Source organism: Amphiprion ocellaris, chromosome 7 (genome assembly GCF_022539595.1).
Source record: "Amphiprion ocellaris isolate individual 3 ecotype Okinawa chromosome 7, ASM2253959v1, whole genome shotgun sequence".
NCBI classification, from domain to species: domain Eukaryota; kingdom Metazoa; phylum Chordata; class Actinopteri; family Pomacentridae; genus Amphiprion; species Amphiprion ocellaris.
In genome coordinates, this window is record NC_072772.1 from 4,233,646 (window position 1) to 4,252,816 (window position 19,171).

The following is a 19,171-nucleotide window of genomic DNA, read 5'->3' on the forward strand; positions in this document are numbered from 1 at the left end:
CCTGGCTTGCTTTTTGCCCTCCAGCTTTCATCACTCCATTCCTTTTCTTTCCTTGGCTTTCTCCACATTGCGTTTTCACAGCGTGTTACCTTGGGGATTTCGAGGAGGCTTAAAAAGAAGCTAGCTGCGAGAGTGTGTCTGTGTGTGTTGTGCGCCATTTTGTGTTTGTGTGTGCTTAAGATGGACACAGGGAAGAAAAGCCTATTGATTGTTGCCTAATTGTCAGCAATTAACCGCTTTAACCAAAATGGTATCAAGCCCTTTATGTACAGATAAAGCTGTACACAAACATACAGAGGAGTTTGCATGTGTGCACACCAACACACAGAGCATCCTGCGAGGCTGGAGATCAATATATCATTAATCTTTAACAGGGACTAAACGGGTAAAACGCGGCCAGCCAGACCCTTGCAGCGCCGACACAGAGAGGGGGCTACGCTACATCTACAGGCCCGCCTCCCGCTGAAGCTCACACACTCTGGGCACTGCAACATCGACCAAATTCTCAGGCAGTGTGTGTACGTCCACGAGTGTTTGTGTCTGCATGTGCAAGTGCGTATTTTAAAAGGCAGATTACCCAAATGCAGCAAGAGGATGGGGGATTTGTCACGCAATGTCCTCCTTAGTGGAAAGTTTAGAGCAAGTGTGCGCGCGTATGTGTGTGTGTGTCTGCGCAAGAAAGCACATGATATGTATGGCATTTGTGTTTTGCAGTGCCAAAATATATGCAGTTAAAGGGTTAAAAGTTGTGTTCAGCCAAACACTGGCGATTTGCTCAGCCAAGCAGTAAACGGGGGAAGGACTCCAAGGACTGGGAGGGTGCAGGGTTAGAGAGGGTTTGTGTGTGCTTTAAAGCGTTGCATTAAAATTTCAGATCACAGCACGCCACATAGTCAAGGACCCTGACTGCCTCAGGCTCATGAGTGAGCGAGTGTGTGTATGTGAATATTTTTGTGTGTGTGTGTTTGTGTGTGAGCGCGCATGTGTGGATGTGGGCGGCCGTGTGTTTATTAGCTTCTGTTAGCAAATGGGGCCTACTATAAGTGTCTTTTCAAAATGTGTTTTCTTCTGACATAAAAGGAAGAGACAAGGACGGAAAAAGGAGGTGCAAAAAAATGTAGAAAAAAGTAGAGGAGCAGTGCAACACGGTCATAGGGGAGGGAAATAAACAGGGAGGGCCATCTGATGAAACCTATTGATTAGTGCCATTACACTGCATGCAATATCTTCCTGTGGCCTTCTCTCTCATGAACACACAATGCAGGAGATAAAAGACAAAGTGTGGGAGTGAGGGAGGTAGAAAAGAGGAAGAAAAAAATATCGTGAGGAAGACAGAAGAGGGATCGATCTGTTTTTAACAGCCAATCAATTTAACAACTCTGTTAATGGAGAGACACGGTGAGTTTGGGGCACAGTAAATGGGGCTAGGGGGAACTTGAAAGCCAACTTGATATCCTGCCGTACTTTGTGTGTGCACATGCTCTGTGCCCTTGACCATTTTAGGAACACTCTTGGATTTAGTAGAATGATTCTTGTTTCAAGGAAAATGCGATGTGTTCATGCAGTCCACCAATTACCAATAAAGCACCATGAAATGCTTTGTTTTGCTTCCCAGAAATGTTGAATTTTCAGCTTTCTGGATGTGGTTCGGACGCTCGAGTGTTTCTGGTTCCCACTGCTAACCCTGAGGGAATGAGTAGTGTGAATGTCATAAAGTGCCACTTCACAGTGTGGAGTGCTGACATGGAAAAGCTTCTGTTCTCATCCCCACCACTACTATGAGATCAATAATGATAGATGCCCAGGGCTCAAGTAATTTAAGCTACCTTATCTTAAAGGTCCTGTTAGAAAACCTGTGTGGCTTTAAGATCTCAAAGTGACCCACATGAGCTTCTTCTCTGTCATGGCTACGTTGAATCATAGAGAGCCCTTTAAACTACACCACACAAAAAAAAAATCTATTTTGATGCTGTGCCGTGGCTGCAGAACACATTACAATCCTTGTCAGTATTTACAGTGCGTGGGTAATGCTGGGATTTGGAGGCTGCTGAGTGTTGTGGGACACAATCCAGCTGTTAGGGAGAGAAGGGGGGAGTTTCCAGGCAAGGAGATTCACTAAACAGGATGATTATGTCAGGAACAGACTATGAAGGAGCCAGAGGGGAGAAGTCACCCGCAAACACACACATAGATCAGCGAGACACGTACTTTGCTGTGGATTCCTCGTCATACTTTGTCTTCAAATCAAAGAGCTCGGCCTGAGTTGTTTCAAGTGCTGTAAAAGACGGGAAAAGAGTAAGTTGTGAGTTTCTCAGCTACAAATCAGCTTCCAATGAAGTCATTTCCAAGTATGGACAACGTTTTTTAAAGGCAGTGAAAACATATTTTCTTTAACAGCTTCTTTCTATGAGATATGGGCTCACAAAATTTCTGACAAAGAAAAAAGAAGTTATCTTACTAAAGAGATTTCAGGGTTTCTCTTCTTGCTTGTGATTTTCTCACTAGTTTAATGTGACAGTTGTTAAGTTATTTGCTTATGTTTCCAGGCCTAAGTCTCATCAAACCACACCCGCCAAGTCCAGATGAAGTAAATTAACTTTTGAGAATAAAACTTAATAATCACTTGCACACATTCTAGCAACTGATTTAACTATAGATTTGAAGCAAGTTTTTAGAGGCCTTAAAGTCAGCTCCACCTAATTTTCAGCAGTGAGAACATTTTATCCGAGTAGGTTAAAAGAGTGCCCTGTCTGCAAAGACTGGGTAGGCTGGTACCTGTCTGTAGGGACTGGGCCTTGTGTTCGGCCTCTTCCAACCTTGAGGACATGGAATCCTGGCTCTCCTGGAGTTTCCTTCAGAGGCAGACAGAAGGCGAGAGAAAAAGAGCAGGGAGCAGAAAGTCAGTGCAAAGAGATACTGAGTCAGTAAATCTTGGGTTCATACTTTGTTGCAACTGCAACTATTCTCTATTTTCCCACCATTTCTGAAGTGTTTTCCCCACTAAAATCCTCCCAACACAACCCACTCCTCATTAAGCAGCCCTATTAGGCAGGAATGTCTGGCCACTGGGGCACATTGCACCCAGGGGGAGGGAGAGAAGGAGAGAGAGGGGGAGAGAGAGCAAGGGTTGAGTAAGAGAGGGGGGAGGGGGCGACAGAAACCACAAGGATAAAATAGATTCATTCTTAGCATATAAAAATTTTGGCTCTGCTGAGAAATTGCCACTGCGTGTAAAAACATCAATAATCTCGCACAAAGACGGTCTTTATGGCACTCTTTGATGCCCCCCTTCTCCGCCAATCTGTCTCTCCTGTCATCTCTATTTTTCTGCCCTCTACTTCATCCTTTCATCTCTCCCTCCTTCCCTCACTCCTTGCAGGATAAAATGCATCGGAGGTGCCATCCATTTACTACCCCTCTCAGACACAGGAAGTCAGCTCTCTGCAGACAGGAAGGGGCCTATAAAACACTGACGTACAGGAAATACAGTTGGACAATTGATCTTCTACTGTACGTCTGAAAGGGGCAAATGAGTTTTATTACAGCTTCTCAAAGCAAACAAGATCACTGGCACAAGGAAATCAACAACTTTGATAAAAAATGATCAACAAGAACCGTTTCTAATTAAGTGTTTTATTGGCTGTAAGCAGCTTGTGGAAAATCCATAGCATTTGGAAAATTAGGTCTCTTTTAATTAGAATTTAAGCGGAATCTGTTTTGAGCCACTATATGATTACTATGTTTGGTGCAGCAATATAAACTCCATACTGTGAATACTGAAGTTAATCTGGTAATTCTGGGTCTATTGTTTTAAAGCTCAGGCAGAATTCATTTCCCTGTCCTGCTCACCCTCAGTAAAAATACATGGTGTCTTTAACCCTCTGAACCCCAAAGGCATGAAAGGCATGTCATCTTCAAAAAATCAGCAAAATTGCACCATTCATCTTAGTAGGAAACTGTCAAAACAGGAAGAATCATTAGATGTTCAACTTTCCAACAGTCCATGAACTACTCATATATGATGTACCATTTCATCGGAAAACATAACCAAATCTGAGCTTAAAACTGCAGTATTTCATCAAAATCATTTTTTCTACAAGTTTGTTTTTAAAAAGTCATCAAATATTAACTGTTTGCTCTAAAGCGATTTTGCAAAACACCAAAAACTCTGCACTCCTGTGCGCAGCCTTGAAGCCATGAATGGCTCAGCTGCAATCAACAGTCACGTGATAAAAATTCAAGGACTTTTCAGATGAACTGGGCTGAACCGCATGCTGTGTTTACATAAAGCACATATTACAAAAGGATGTAAACAAATTTAAGGTTATGATTCATGGCATTGTTACTTTGTTAGACTGAAGAAAAGACTTCTTCGACTTATGAGTGTGCTGTTTCCACAGAGGTACAGGATCTTACATGAGAGTAAAAAATGAGCCCACAGTGAGAAAAAATGTGACAGGAGCAAAAATAAAAACATCCAAAAACTGCTTGTGGTTCAGAGAATTAAACCCTCATAAGCGGTCACCCCTTCAGCTCTACACATACATTCCATCAATTCAAAACAGGAGTACTTAGTTATCCACATTAACGCCGGTTCACAAAATAACACCACCTGGTTTCCATCATATTAGTCTGGATAAAATAAGAAATGCACAAGAAATGAAGCCAAAGTCAGCTGTTAAGTGAAACAATGTTATGGCTGCCCACATCTCAGGCAATTAGTTTAATTGTCTTTATGTTGAACGGGCTTCTTCCTGGAAGAGGACAGTATCAGGGCATTCTAGCATTTGTAGGAGTTAATACATCATTTCAGTAGTCACATTAATTTTTTTATGTTCCTAAAATACCTAGCACCAATTTTGAGCTTATTACAGCCAGGCTTTCAGTGTGTCTGAAAATAACACACTTAATAATGCCTTGCTGGAAATGGAAGTAACCCACAGCTCCAAAATGAAGTCCTTCATATCAAAACAGTGACAGCTAAGCATATTTTTGTCGTTACATGTGTTTGGTGTGGTTCACTCAGTATATTTGCAGGCACAGTGGAGGCCCAATACTCCAGCATAATGGCTGAAATATATCTTGACCCACAGGAAATACGAGTCCCATCAAAGCAAGACTGGTAAGCAAACACATGACAAAAAATGCAAGCTTTGTTTTTTATGCAGTTTATCCCAATCACTACATTCATCAGCAGAAGGAAAGCAATAAGCAATAATTTGTTGATTTGACTGATATTTGCTTCTTAAAAAAAAAAACAGTCTCAGGAGGATTAGTTAAAAAGAAATGATTAAGTTGAAAATAGCTCTGCTAAATAAAGCCTTAAATCTTAAAGCTATCACTCAAAGATTAGAATCTGCAGTTCTGCCTGAAGGCACAGTGACCCGAAGGTTTAAAATGGCAAAATAATGCAGAGGTTATTACTTGAAACACAGCTGCTGCTGCAGCAGCACACAAACACACAAACACGCAGTCATACCTCTCCTTCTCTGCATAGTCGTTGTGTAGCTGGAGCTGCTTCTCTTGGGCCAGGTTCTCCGCTTGATTCTTCAGAGACTGCTCGTACTCGCGGATCTTCTCCTTCAAGGCCTTAATGGTCACCTCTGGAGAGGGATCACAGCAGAGGCAAGTGTTGAGAGAGAAAGGAAGAAAGAGTGAAAATGCAGGTGATTTGCAAAACATATAGAAAACAGACTGTTGGTGGTTTCCTAGATGTGATGAATAGCAGCGATGACGATGATGCTTTTGACGGAGTGTTTGACCTTTACTTAAGGAACAGCGCTCCATATCCGGCATTCTCCCTCTGTCAGCACAGACCAAGTTGTTGGCTGCCGTGGCTCCTGCCTTAATCTTTACATCCATGACTGGTATAGAATATTCAGCGCTCACTAACAGCAGATATGCCGTATTCATTAGGACTGCATTAGTACTGAAACCCCATAACCTGCTGATGGCTGAGCTCTGTATGGGGCAGCCTGAAATAAATCTAACACATAACTGGAGTAATAAATAGACTTTCGTGTGTGTGTGTGTGTGTGTGTGTGTTTCTTAGAGAAAGATATAAGTGAGTGAGACAATGATATAGAGCATTGCTGCTTGCTGCCTTTGACTGAGGGCTCTTAGCACTTTGTGTGTGTGTGTGTGTGTGTGTGTATGTGTGTGTGTGTGTGTGTGCGCGTGTGATTTAAACTCCAGTCTCACTGCTCTGACACATAATCAATAGAGGAGAGTCCCCTCAGAGCCCTCTTACCCCTTAACTGCTTAACTGAACTTTAAACATTTAGGTTGCGGGGATCAATGGCCCCTACACTCGTTGTGTGTCTGTATGTGTGTGTATATGTGCAAGTGTGCGGGCAGGTCCGTGTGTGTGTTTAACAGGAGTGGGAGTTCCACAGTGTGTTTTGGGGTTTAAATATCCCCCATCTATTGAGGCGGGAAGGAGGGATAAAGGATGAGGGAACAGGAAAATCAATGGCAGAATGGAACCCTGCCGCTATCGAGCTGTTCCAATTAACTCTCACTGAGGAAAGGGGGATTCCAAAACATTCCCTCCTCGCTCACTCACTCCTCCTTTTCGACTGAAATTACACCACTTTTATTACGGCTTCTCACTCATCTCTCTGCCTTTGTCAGTTTTTCCATCTTTCTTTACCCTGAGGTAGCCTGTCGTTTTTTATTCATGAAACTGTGCCTCATGTTTTTTTCCCCCTCAAAACCTATTTGAAAATGTAAAACCTTGTACATTTTTTTGTGTTTTTGAAAAATTTATAAGTCATCAAACAAGTTCAAATATGGACTCTCTCGCTGAAAATGGTATCTAAATATGTTTGTTGATCTGAAATTTGCATTTAAAAGTTCTCAAAGTATTTTCAACAGGCAGATGTAACGGTGACGGTACACCTGCACAAAATATGAATATAAATATGTGAATTTATCATGCAATTTACATATATATCCATATGTATATTTGCCACACCTCATCTGCAAGGGGCCTACAGTTTTAATTTATTATTTTAGTCTTATTGTACTTGTATTATATATTTGTATTTGTATTTCTTGTCTTGCTTATTCCATGCCTCATTTGTATGTATCTGTTGTAACATTTCCCTGGTGAGAGATCAATAAACTTTTTAAAGAGTTTAGAATTTGTCGAATCAGCAGACATTTTAAAATCTTTTAAATATTGAGACATTTTCTATTTTGTTGTAGCAATAGCCAAACTGAAAATACATCATCTTGTTTTGTAGACAGAGTATTTCCAGATGACAGACATTTGTCAACTAAAACTACATTTTTTTGTGTTTAAACTGAGCAAAATAGTCACTCACACAAATGTTTTCACTTCAACAGTACAGTTCGATTTGTTTGAAATGGGGTTGTATGAGGTACTTATCCATAGTCAGTGTATTACTTAGAATAGCTGACAGTCGGCACCTTCCAACTTTGAAGAAACAGAAAAGAGTGCTGGCAGGAAAGCTAAGCATGTATCTGTGAACAGGGGGTCAGCAGCAAAACTTATTTGCCACATAAAAAGAGGTTCACCTTAACAAATCAATATCCGTTTAACTGTATGCTACATGTAGGATATTTTCACTGCTTTATCTTACCGTCAGGCAGCCCTTTCCTTTAGCACTACGATTTCTCAACTGCAAAAATTCCATATTCTCATGCATTAATGCACCTGTGCTGTGCACTATGTTATACCACGGATCAGCTGTGTCACTCCAGCAGTGTAACACATTGCACAGCACAGGTGCGTACGTCTGTTGGAATATGGAAGTTTTACAGTTTGTCTGACGGCAACATAAAGCGTTAAAAATCTTCTAAATATAGCGTACACTTAAACCAATATTGATTTGCTTTGGTGGATCTCTTTTTAGGTGGTTAAATTACATTTTGCTGCTGACCCTACTGCTTGGTTTCCTACGGGCTATAGGTAAGTACATCAAGCAACCCAACATCAAAGAAAATCAAACTATCCCTTTATGAGTTTAGAAATTAGCAGCAATTCAAGCAGCAACCTTAAAACTTTAAGAATATTTACACACAACATTTATCAACTAAAACTGCATTTCCATGTTCAGGCTGGGTAGAAGGTTTCACTTTGACTTCAAACCTTTTCACCTGAACTCCACAAATTCCCTTGTTTATGTTCTTATGTTTCTATCATGAACCCTCTCACTGTAATGGCTGCAACTGGTTATGGTAATACATCATATTTGAGACAATATTACATTACAACACTGCTGAATGTCACATGATATAAAAATCTGAATTGTGCGGCCCACATTCATGTCCCTCTCAAAGTCAGGAAAATCCCCAAATGTGTGCCTGCATATGTATCCGTCTCTAACCTTGGTTTTTAACCTCTGCAAACTCTTTGTTGTAGTCCTCCAGTGTCTCTCGAAGTTTGGTGTTCTCTGTCTCAATGTCGTGCATCCTCTGGAGCTTCAGCTGCAGCTGCTGAGCCAGCTCCAACACAGGTACAGGATCTGGTAGAGAAAACACACACCATGTTAACACACTGCAAAGCAGATTAGACAAGCAAGGGCGGCGAGGTGGCATCGCAAGCTAGGAATAACTACGTTCAAGGCCCTGTGAGAGCGAACGTTTGCCCGGGTGAAGTGTCCTTGAGCAAGGCAATGAATCTCTAACAACGCTGGGACAACTGTTCTCAAGTTGACCCTGACCTCTGATCTCCCTGTGGAGAATTACTGGTTCCAGCAAGAATCAAAACATATCACAATTATCAGCAATATTATGACAAAGGGAGTTACATGTACAGTCACTGCTGCATCAGACATGTACAGGTCAGAGCTTGAGCGTATTTGTAGAACGAGTAATCTGATCTGATTCAGCATTGTCACAGATGAATAAATGATCAAAGGAATCGGTTTATTTTAATGAATATGAAAAAAGAAACTGTAGTGCAGTAAACTTTGTAATAAAAATTTTATTAGATGCATTTTTATGTAGCTTCTCTTACTATTTTCCTAATTCAGGTTTAACATATGGTGTTTTAGAGTTTTTATTGATGGTAATTATTTATATTAGATTTACTTTCTATGTAAGTGTATTGGTTAAAAATGTCTCGGTTGCATCGTTCAGGCTGTGCTGTAAATACTGACAACACATTGTAAAATCACTGTAGTTCACGGATTTGAGAAAGAAGAATAGAGAAAATATGTGGCTCGCTACAACAGTATACAACACACTGAAAGGTCATGGTTAGTGTTCACATTCTGTATCAGCTAAACTTTATCCATGAAGTCTATTGACTATCAGCCTTTGTATCAAGAGACTGTTGTTTAGTTGTGAGATAAACTTGTCTGGGAAAAAATACTAATGCTGCTGACACAGCCAGAGAACTGGATACCCGTGGAGGCACACAGACGTAGATGAGACACATTAACGAGAGAGATTACTGGGCTATGATCAGTTAAAGTGTTCACTATGATTCAACTTGAAAGCAGGGAAGAAGAGAAACATGGGAGCAGACAGATGGACAAAGTGGAGCAGGAAAACAGGCAATGAGATAGGTAAATGAGAGATTAAAGAAACAGAGACAGAAGGAAGAAAGGCAACTTTCTGGAGGCATTTCACCAGCATCTCTCTGAACACACAGCAGGGTTAACTGTCAGTGTGATGAAGAGAGCCCTGTCAGTCAGGCCAATCACATCTGATTGGTGCTCATGGGTGGCAGACTGGTGACAGGCAGCCAAGAGACGCAGGCGACGCTCATCAGCATGCCAGCTAAAAGAGCAGTTTATGTGTGTGTGTGTTTGTGTGTGTGTGTGTGTTGTACAGATAAGAGGAACTGACAGCTTACAGCTGGGGGTAAGGGCTGTGTGCGTGTGTGTGTATGTGTGTGTGCGTCTAATGTCTGACGCAGTTAGATATCTTAACTATGCTAATGAGAGATCAGCAGAGAACGATTGGGGAATTTCATGCTGATTTTGTGCTGTCAAGGTGACACACCATGCAGGGCTAAGTTCTGACACACACATACACAAATGAACACCTTCGCACAAACACACATGTTCGCTTACACACAAGCGCAAACAAACACTAAGTAACATAACTGTATGCCCTGAATTTGGACGCCTATCTGCATCAGCGCCCTTGAAAATCAACTTTCTCTCCCTCTTATCAAAGCTTTGTCCTTCACATAGTCGTCCCCCCCCCCTCCTCCTTCAAATCAACTGTACAGCCTGTTAAAAGCAGTTTGACTTGTGGGCCACTGGTGCTGAACGCTCTCGCCAGACACCTTTAATCTAAAGCAGAGCACACTGGGCTGACTAACCAGGCCTTCAGCTGATAGAAGACAGAACAAAACACACTGTTTCCTCTTTCAAGACTGCTGCATTAGTCAGGCTGGTCTGTGTCTGTGTGCGTGTGTGCATCAGGCATTACATCATTGTCTCGCTGCAAGTTAAGAATAGCCCCGTCAGAGCTGGCGCTGACTTATTGGGAGCAGTACAATCCAAAGATATTACTGTAGGTCTATCCATGTGGGAATATGATGACCTCCTTACGCTATAGATGAACTCAACTCCTCTCTCATTCCTACATGCACAGCCCCTCTAGGGTTCCCATACAGCTGAAAATCTCCAACCAGCAGCACTGTGGCTGTGTGTTCTCCCAACACTCAGTACTGTGCGTCCCTACTCGGCCTCAGTGTGCTGAACGTGACTGCTCATGTGTGTGCACTTCGCCGCAGCCAATTGTAGGCGCACTTGTCATCCATATCAGGATGCACCTTCTGTTAAGACCCTCTAAAGGCTACACCAGTGGGGATGAGATCTCATGGGGACATATTAAGGCGTCGCACACGCCTGGATGAGCAGTGAAAGAACACCAGAGGGATGGTGTCATGCCTTTTCCTCTTCTCCTTTTGGTGCTGTCTGCATGGATAAGTGGGTCTCCTGATCATGTTTTTGGACATGGTAGGTGTCTAGACAAACGCACCTACACGGACGTACAGCACAGATATTGAAAGCAGTCTTACCTGGGACATCGATTATTTTCTTGTATACGTTCAAGAAGGCGGCCTCTGCTTCTTTACTTCTCTTACTCAAGGCATCGATCTGCGAGGAGGAGAAACAAAAACGTAATGGTTAATTGTCAGTCGTGCCACCTCAGATCTCAGTGTCCAAACACAATCCAAAGGCAGACCCATTAATTTCACAGTAAGAGTGGTCTACATATCTGTCTATCCTCACTATGCGTTGGTATGTTGCATGCGATCACGGCTGTCTTGACAGTGACTGCGCTGGTGTTTCCTTCCAGTGAAGTCAGTTCAGCTGTTCAGCCGATGACGGATGCGTTTCGTTTGCCGTGTGCCTGTGCGTGTCCGTGTCTGTCTGTCCTAGAGTGAGTGCGCCTAAGTCCGTCAGTCGGTCGCTGTGTGTGCGTGTATGTGTATGTGTGTGTGTGTGTGTGTGTGTGTGCCTGTGTGCAAATGTGCGTGTTCGTTTCCCCTCCAGCACGCTGACATCATTAAACAGCTGGCTCAGTCTTTCCAGCCACAGCAGGGGAAGATTATTCAGTCAGCTCTTAGCAGCAATACAGTGTGGATCCATTACTGATGCAGCCATTAACACAAGAGGGCACAGCATGCATTCCATCACCGATATTATTGAAATGGACAGCATTAGAATGGATCCATAAGAGATTAATTCTGAAGTCATACTGGGGAACTTTTACACTGCTGTCAATGCTGCAACACGAGGCAATGAGATCTACTATAGTCTCTGTGTCACACTTCAATATGAAAAGCAGACAGAGTAGGCGAAACGCATCTGAAATCAAGTCCAAATCGAGGGAAACAGATGCCAAATAAAGACATTCAGATGGTGCTACTGTACTGGGCAGAGCTACAGCTGACTACTCTGGCTCACGCACTCAGACTAAACAGCCTTGTGTTTCTCTTCCAACTCCTCCAGCACATTCACTGAGAGAAAAGGAATAAAGACAAAAGCCTATATAAGTCCAAATATAAAGTCTTCACATTCCCAGCCAAGCCAGTAGTGTAGTTGATGGGTGGTTTAGGGGTTCTTGCCACTGTAAACAGAGCGAGCTACATGTAATACTGCCTGGGCTCCTATGGGAACCTAATAAATCTCTTCACATGGCTTTGATTCATCTCTAGTTTTTTAGCCGCAAAACATCTGGCCCTGAGTAGGCTGGTGCCAGCACCCCTCCCTCTTTTTCCCCCCTTTTATTTCCCTGTGTCTTTCTCTGTCTCTCTCTCTCAAATTCTCCCTCTTGTCACTTCCATGTTCTCTGACTCAGTTTTTTCTCTCCCCTCAATCTTTTTCAGTGTCAGTCTTTCTCACATGTTTCTCTGTCACACAGCTATGTCTCTCTGGCATGCACAAGGCTCCTGTCTTGCTATCTCTCTCTCCCTCCCACACACACACACACACACACACACACACACACACACACACACACACACACACACACACACACACACACACACACACACACACACACACACACACACACACACACACACACACACACACACACACACACACACACACATATATACACACAACCCCACTAATATATCTCATTCTCACATCATGCTGCATCATGCACTTTACCCTCTTCATGTGCTGTGTGACATTGAGCGATCAGGATCCTCAAATGCACGGCCATTAATGGAAGATTACTGATGCTGAGTACTAATACCTCTCACACACCAACACCAAACCTGTTCATCAGTGTCTAAATGTGTTTGCATGTATATCTGATCAGAGATTGTGAGAACCACAGAAACACAATCTCATGATAAAGAAGAAACACACACACACAAACACAAAGCAGCACAAAAAAATGATCTGCCGATGGCAGTGAAGGAAGCCAGCTGCGTGACTGTACAATGACTGGGCCAAGGTCAGTGGTACAGCAGCTTTATATAGCCCAACATGGGAGGCAGGAAATAGACATTTAATGTAGGACACACCCTACAGTTAGAGGCAGGTTAACTGCAGGACCAGAGCCATTAGAAGACCACCCAGGATTCGCAAATACAACCCTGCTGTTCCAAACTGCAGCTCTTTCAACCAATCCCAATGACATCTGCTATTACATGCTCCCCTGCCCCCATCCCACACACACAGACCAAGCAAAACAAATGAAGTGACACAAATGATACCTCACCAGTATCAGTAGGTTACCGATGAGAAGTGCTTGCAATTGCAAAAGGTATCCCTGACACATCCACACACACAAACACATACGTACATACGTCAGCACCTTGTGCCACCATCACTCAGCACCGCCTCGCTCCCCTATCTTACCCATAGTGTGTGAAGGGCATCAGGCTGACCTGTGTGTGCGCGTGTGTGTGTGTGTGTGTGTGTGTGTGTGTGTGTGTGTGTGTGTGTGTGTGTGTGTGTGTGTGTGTGTGTGCGTGTGTGTGTGTGGCCCCAGTGGAGTCTGATAAGGGGAGGCTATGGGAAGCAGAGACTGAAGCCTTGGATAATGGAAAAGCTTATCTGATCGATGGACCAACAAGGAACACTGAGCATGCAACATACACACACAAACGCACACGCACACACACACACACACACACACACACGCATAACCCGTTTACCAAACTGAGGCCTTGTGGAAACAGTACTGTTATTGGTAATAATTATGACCCGAGGGCATCCACCTTTCAATGACAAAGATTAAACAGAGTACCAAGACCTCCAAGTTCCTGGGCTAAAACTTTTTATTGTTCTGTCTGGGTTCCACATTCACTTAGTAAAGAGTCACGCTCCTGGGGAAAATGCTTAAGGATGAGTTACTGTGGGATTTCAACAGGACCCTCTGGTTTCTGGTGCTGTCTTGTCCTTGATCAAAGCATTGAGGGGTAAGCAAACAAAGCCAGGCTAAAATTACACATTCTCAGAGCGACTCATGTTGTGGCATGCAAGCGTGCAGAATAGTCGACTGATTGATGGGCTGCTCTAAGACTGGCGCGGGTGTACAGTATTATCTCAATAATCATAAGATAATGTCTTTCTCAGTTCCGCGACCACCCACTACGCGTCTCAGCGTGTTCTGGTGTGCACGCCGTCGAGGTGTGTCAACATGAGGATGGTGGAAACAGCTGACAAAGCCCCAATTATACTGCTGGTGTTTCTATTCTCTAAATAGACTGTGGATCATCAGCAGAACATGGTGGAACCACTATAAATTACAGCATTTTTACATAACCACTGGCTGTGGTTGTTGCTCTAACACAAGAATATGGAAACTAACCCAGTGTTAAACTGTAATATTCTATGGCCAGTAGCAAAGCAGCCATGTCACTATCTATTGAGATGATTTTGTTTGTGTGCATGTGTGTGTGTGTGTGTGTGTGTGTGTGTGTGTGTGTGTGTGTGTGTGTGTGTGTGTGTGTGTGTGTGTGTGTGTGTGTGTGTGTGTGTGTGTGCATGCTAGGGAAAAGATACTGCTGAATGTCCACCCACTCCAACCCCAAATAACGCCCCAGTCTAAACCAGCCACTTCCACTCCTACCCTCTGACTTTCACATATGGGAGTGAACTGGAAATGCATGGCTGCCAGAAAGGAGGAGTCACGATGGAAATAGGCCAAAATGATGGAGGAGGAGATAGAAGGGAATAGTGGGAGTATGATATAGCAGACACACACAGAAGTCACCTCTTACAGGTCAAGCTACATAAAAACTTGGGGCACAACAGTAAATTAAAAGAAAATACATGTGCCACTATGAGCAAAAATGGCTCATGATTCACCAAATCAACTTAAAACAACAAATAGCCCACCGAATCATGCAGACATACAAAGTCTGAGGAAATAGCATTCGGTGAGTTGTGACTGGCTAGAGATGGGGTTTTGTGGTGCCTTTTTTTGCAGGATGCAATTTAAACACACCCTCGGGCTACAGGACTTCATGAATAGGACAGAAAATCAAGAGCAGAGCAGAGTGAAGAAAAGAGGGAGAGGAAAGAGGGGAAATGAGATAGTGGCGAGAGAAAGCACAGGAGATGGTGGAGAGACGAGAGGAATGAGAGAAGTGAGAGAGAAGAGATGACGGTTTAAGAAGAAAGCAGAAACAGGAGAGAAGGACACTGAGAGGATATAGACAGAGAGAGCAAGACCAGTCAATGACTGTCAAATAGGCTGTATAAAATACACTGTTTGAATACTGCACTTGAGCATGTATGTCTACCATGTTGTCATTAAAAATTCCAAAATAATGCACTCACCTCTCCTTGGAAGCTCTTAAGCAAAGGGGCAACCTGTTTCCGTAAATCCTAAAAAAATAAAGAGAATAGATTACGGAGTATGAAATACGAGACAATCAAGGGTACATTTTTAATCCAAAAATAGCAGTAAATGCACAGGAACATGTGGCAGTCATGTAGAGATGCAGTAAAACCTGCAGAGTTTTATACTAGCCGGCAATGTTGTGATCAAAGAAGTGATTCTGTGAAACGATCATTCTTGCCACTGCCAATGAATAAAGTGTGGTGCGTGAGTGATGAACATGAGGGTAGGGAGGAGGCCAGGTTTGTACCCTGAGGTGCTCTGGCGGACTGCGTTTCTCATAAGAACAGGTGCAGCACCACCTGGGCCACCCAGGGGCACCGCTAGTGCGTGTAAGACAAAGAGTGAATGAGCCACATAGTAGGCCTTACAGTTAATGCAAATTGTCTCACTACACAGCAAATGCTTTTCATCCACCAAGCCCCATTGCATGACTTTCCAGTACGAGTCAGCAGTTTCAGATTAGATAGCCAGTCGAGTATGTATCAGGGGAACATGCAAATCACCATGCTGTTAGCTGAGCCTACATCCCGACAAACTGAAGTGGAGCGTACGGTAAAAAGCACAGCAGAATAGGACATTCTGTACAGGAACATTTGATTTGCACAGTTTGTGGACGCACACATACTCGCAAAAAACTGCCTAATGAAGATGTGAAGTAGGGCAACGACAGATGTGTGCTCAAGAGACTCTGCGCCTTTTTAGAAGCCTCCGCCTAAAAGCCTGGCTGAGGCTGCAGGGAGCGTGCATCCCAAACTGACCTTGGACCAGTGTCTGGGGCTCGCCTAATACCAGGTTTTGGACCAGACAGGCCGCTTGTCTGGGGCTGAGGACAGGTCATGACCTCGGTGACCCCGCTTCATTGTTACCTCATCAGGGGTCGCTGTGGCTGTTTGTCTGGGCCAATTCAATATTCCCCTACTGGAGATAATGACCTGCACCCTCACCCCCACTCCCTTCACTGCTCTCCCTTTCTCACACACAGAGGAAAAGCATGAAAAAAAAAACACCCACCAAACCCACGAGATAAGTGTCTCCTCTGACATTTGCATTAGATTGCGGTTATACCCTAATGTTTTATATCCGAATTCAAGTCCCTTCCAGTTTTTAGCTGACCTACGGCAGTTCCTCTTTCAATTGTTTTTATAACTCTTGTTTTATTCTTGCTTACATTTCTTTTGTTTGTCCAGGGGAAGCAAAATGTGCTCCAACATCTGTCTGGCTGTGATTCATTTCAGTATTTTACACTTGCAGTGTGTTATTATCACTGTGGCTTTAGATTCATGTAACCATTGATGAATATGCAGTGAGCAAAAGAAACCTCTGTATAATGTAATGCAGTCTAGTCTACTAGGCCCGCAATAATTACTACCTTTGTTCAAATCATAATGTTCAGCTTTTGTTGAGAAGCTGCATGTATGAGGAGTTCAGTCAAGGCAGCCATAATTTTTTAAGCACCAGTGTGAAGTCGCTCTATTAATGGTATTGAACTTTTGGGATGAGTTAGTTAGATTTCAAATATTATGAGTTGTGCTGAATATGTTCCCAAATTACATCACTGTAGTTTTAATGTTTTATAATCCTGAAGTGACCCTTCACAAACTCAGGAAAACACAGTGACCAAACAAAAACAAACACATTCTAACGACATGCAGCAGCAAGCTACTCCTTCTGCAGAAACACCAGCCTGAACCCCTTTGGTCCACTCTCTGGTGCTCCGCCCCCTGGCCCCCCTCCACTTCCAAGATTTATGACCATATAACATAACAATGCACACAGACACCATGGTCAATCTGCGTGTGTGTGTGTGTGTGTGTGTGTGTGTGTGTGTGTGTGTGTGTGTGTGTGTGTGTATGTGTGTAGTGAGGGGAGTGGAGGGGCCCAGGCAGCAGGAGATGGATGGCTGGTGTGTAAGCTGCCGGCAGACAGCAGACAGGCCAGCCCGAGGAATCCTCCAGGGAGTATGGAACTCCCATTCGCTGTCTGTCTGCCCTGCAGCTAAACACAAACGTGTGTACGTGCATGCGTGCGCACACACACACACACACACACACACACACACACACACACACACACACACACACACACACACACACACACACACACACACACACACACACACACACACACACACACACACAAATGCACGCACAAAGTTGTTTTACTACCGCTGCCTCTGGCTAGCAATCTTTGGGACATTTTACAACCATTCCTACCCTTGCCTTTATAACAGTGCAGCAGAGGAGTCTTGACTAACTAAAAGGAAATTAAGAACTGAATGAATAATTTAGGCAACTTAGGAAGCACAGTGAGATGTAGTCTCAAAAAAAAAAATTCAACAGTGTGTCAGTCCTAATGAATTATGAAAACTTTGTTTTCACGCTGCATTTCTTTGCACTACTTTCAAAATGCTACAAAAGCCTCTGTGTGTGTGTGTGTGTGTGCATGTGTGTGTGTGTGTGTGTTATTATGCAGACCATGAGTGCAGTTCACGCCGAGTACAGCTCAGCAGACTAGACACAGTCAACGTGGGCCGGTCTCCTGGTTGCTGAATAATGGATCAGAGACGGACTCCCGCTCAGCCTAATGCAGTCTGATCTGATGTGACTGTGATCTCCGTTGACTGGTGCGGACCACAGAGAGCTGACAGCCCGCTCTATAGGCTGGTCAACCACACACACAGCTGCGCACGTGCTGCAAAACACAGCTCGGCAAACAAGATGATCAGGACATTTTTAATCAAGCGCAGGCCATCACACGTTATGAACCAGCCTATTTAGTAGGCAGCCTTGATGCTTCTCTACTTCCAAACGCCCGGAGTTTTAGTGCTGATTCCTATTGAGCCTGTTACAGCCCTGTAATGAATCCTGTCGCTCGTCTGGCCTGGCTCAGATTCCTCCTCCACATACCAGGGAGATGCCAGGGGCCACACAGACGCCAGAGGAGCCTTCCTAAATCACAGCCTTGTTACACTGATGAATGTGTGTGTCCTGTTCTGTGATCTAGACTATCTGCCTCTGTGTGTTTGTGCCTCTGCTTCTGTGCATGTTTCCTTTGTGTGCACGGCTTGCTTTGCCTTCGCATGTGTGTTTCTCCCCATCTGCGTCTGTCTTGTCTCCCCGTGTGCGTTGCTAGTTTATGTGGTTATACTTGGAAATGAGATTAGAGATGAATGTGTGGGGTGAAGTGAAATTAGCGTCTTTTGTATGCAGGTACAGTTTCCTCCAGTGTATATCCCTCTACACCGGGTGGGCTACACGCTGAAGTCAATAGTCACAATCCTCATCCTGTGGTAACTATAATAGGCCGACTGTCAACTCCACCGAGAGTTGACAATTTTCTATCCACTGTCTACACCATTCATACATAATTCATACTACCATCAATAATTCACCATGGTGACATTACCAATAATAACACAACAATACTTTGTTTTCACTGTGAGGTTTGAAATGTGTTGCCTTGGTAACAGAGATGAAACAAATATTCCCAGGAGGAGTGATGGGAACACAGGAACAGGACAGAATTCCCTCCTGATCCCACTTAGTAGTGTTGTCACACTCTCTTTCTTTCTTTCTCTCCCTCCTCTCCGCTCTCCCTCTCTGTCTTTCTCCCTCTCACATACACACTCACGGACCACACTTTCTGCTCGCATAAAAAACTAGGTCAGATAATACAAACTCCTGAGGGGTTTTCTGTTTTGTCTCTTTAGGATTTCAGGGAAACTAATGGAGAGACTATTTTTGGGAGCCGAGCCCGCATCTCTGCGCCGTCTCCTCCTCCCCTGCTTTCTTAGTAAATAATCACGGCTACATTTATGAAGAGAAGAGCAGACACTGAGAAACACTGAGGCAAATTGTGATCGTCAAAA

At 43.6% G+C, this 19,171-nt stretch overlaps 1 protein-coding gene across 5 annotated transcripts in view; it reads right to left on the reverse strand.

The window, feature by feature from the left end:
- The window catches only part of cux1b (cut-like homeobox 1b), a 64,244-nt gene that overhangs the window by 26,793 nt on the left and 18,280 nt on the right, over positions 1-19,171 (reverse strand). For all 5 annotated transcript variants that reach the window (XM_055011960.1, XM_055011959.1, XM_055011957.1 and 2 more), the window contains exons 3-8: positions 15,240-15,287; positions 11,009-11,087; positions 8,355-8,492; positions 5,480-5,603; positions 2,776-2,852; positions 2,209-2,275 (exon numbers count right to left, since the gene is read on the reverse strand). In XM_055011960.1, coding sequence (XP_054867935.1) covers positions 2,209-2,275; positions 2,776-2,852; positions 5,480-5,603; positions 8,355-8,492; positions 11,009-11,087; positions 15,240-15,287 — 533 coding nt within the window. The remainder of the gene's footprint in view (positions 1-2,208; positions 2,276-2,775; positions 2,853-5,479; positions 5,604-8,354; positions 8,493-11,008; positions 11,088-15,239; positions 15,288-19,171) is intronic.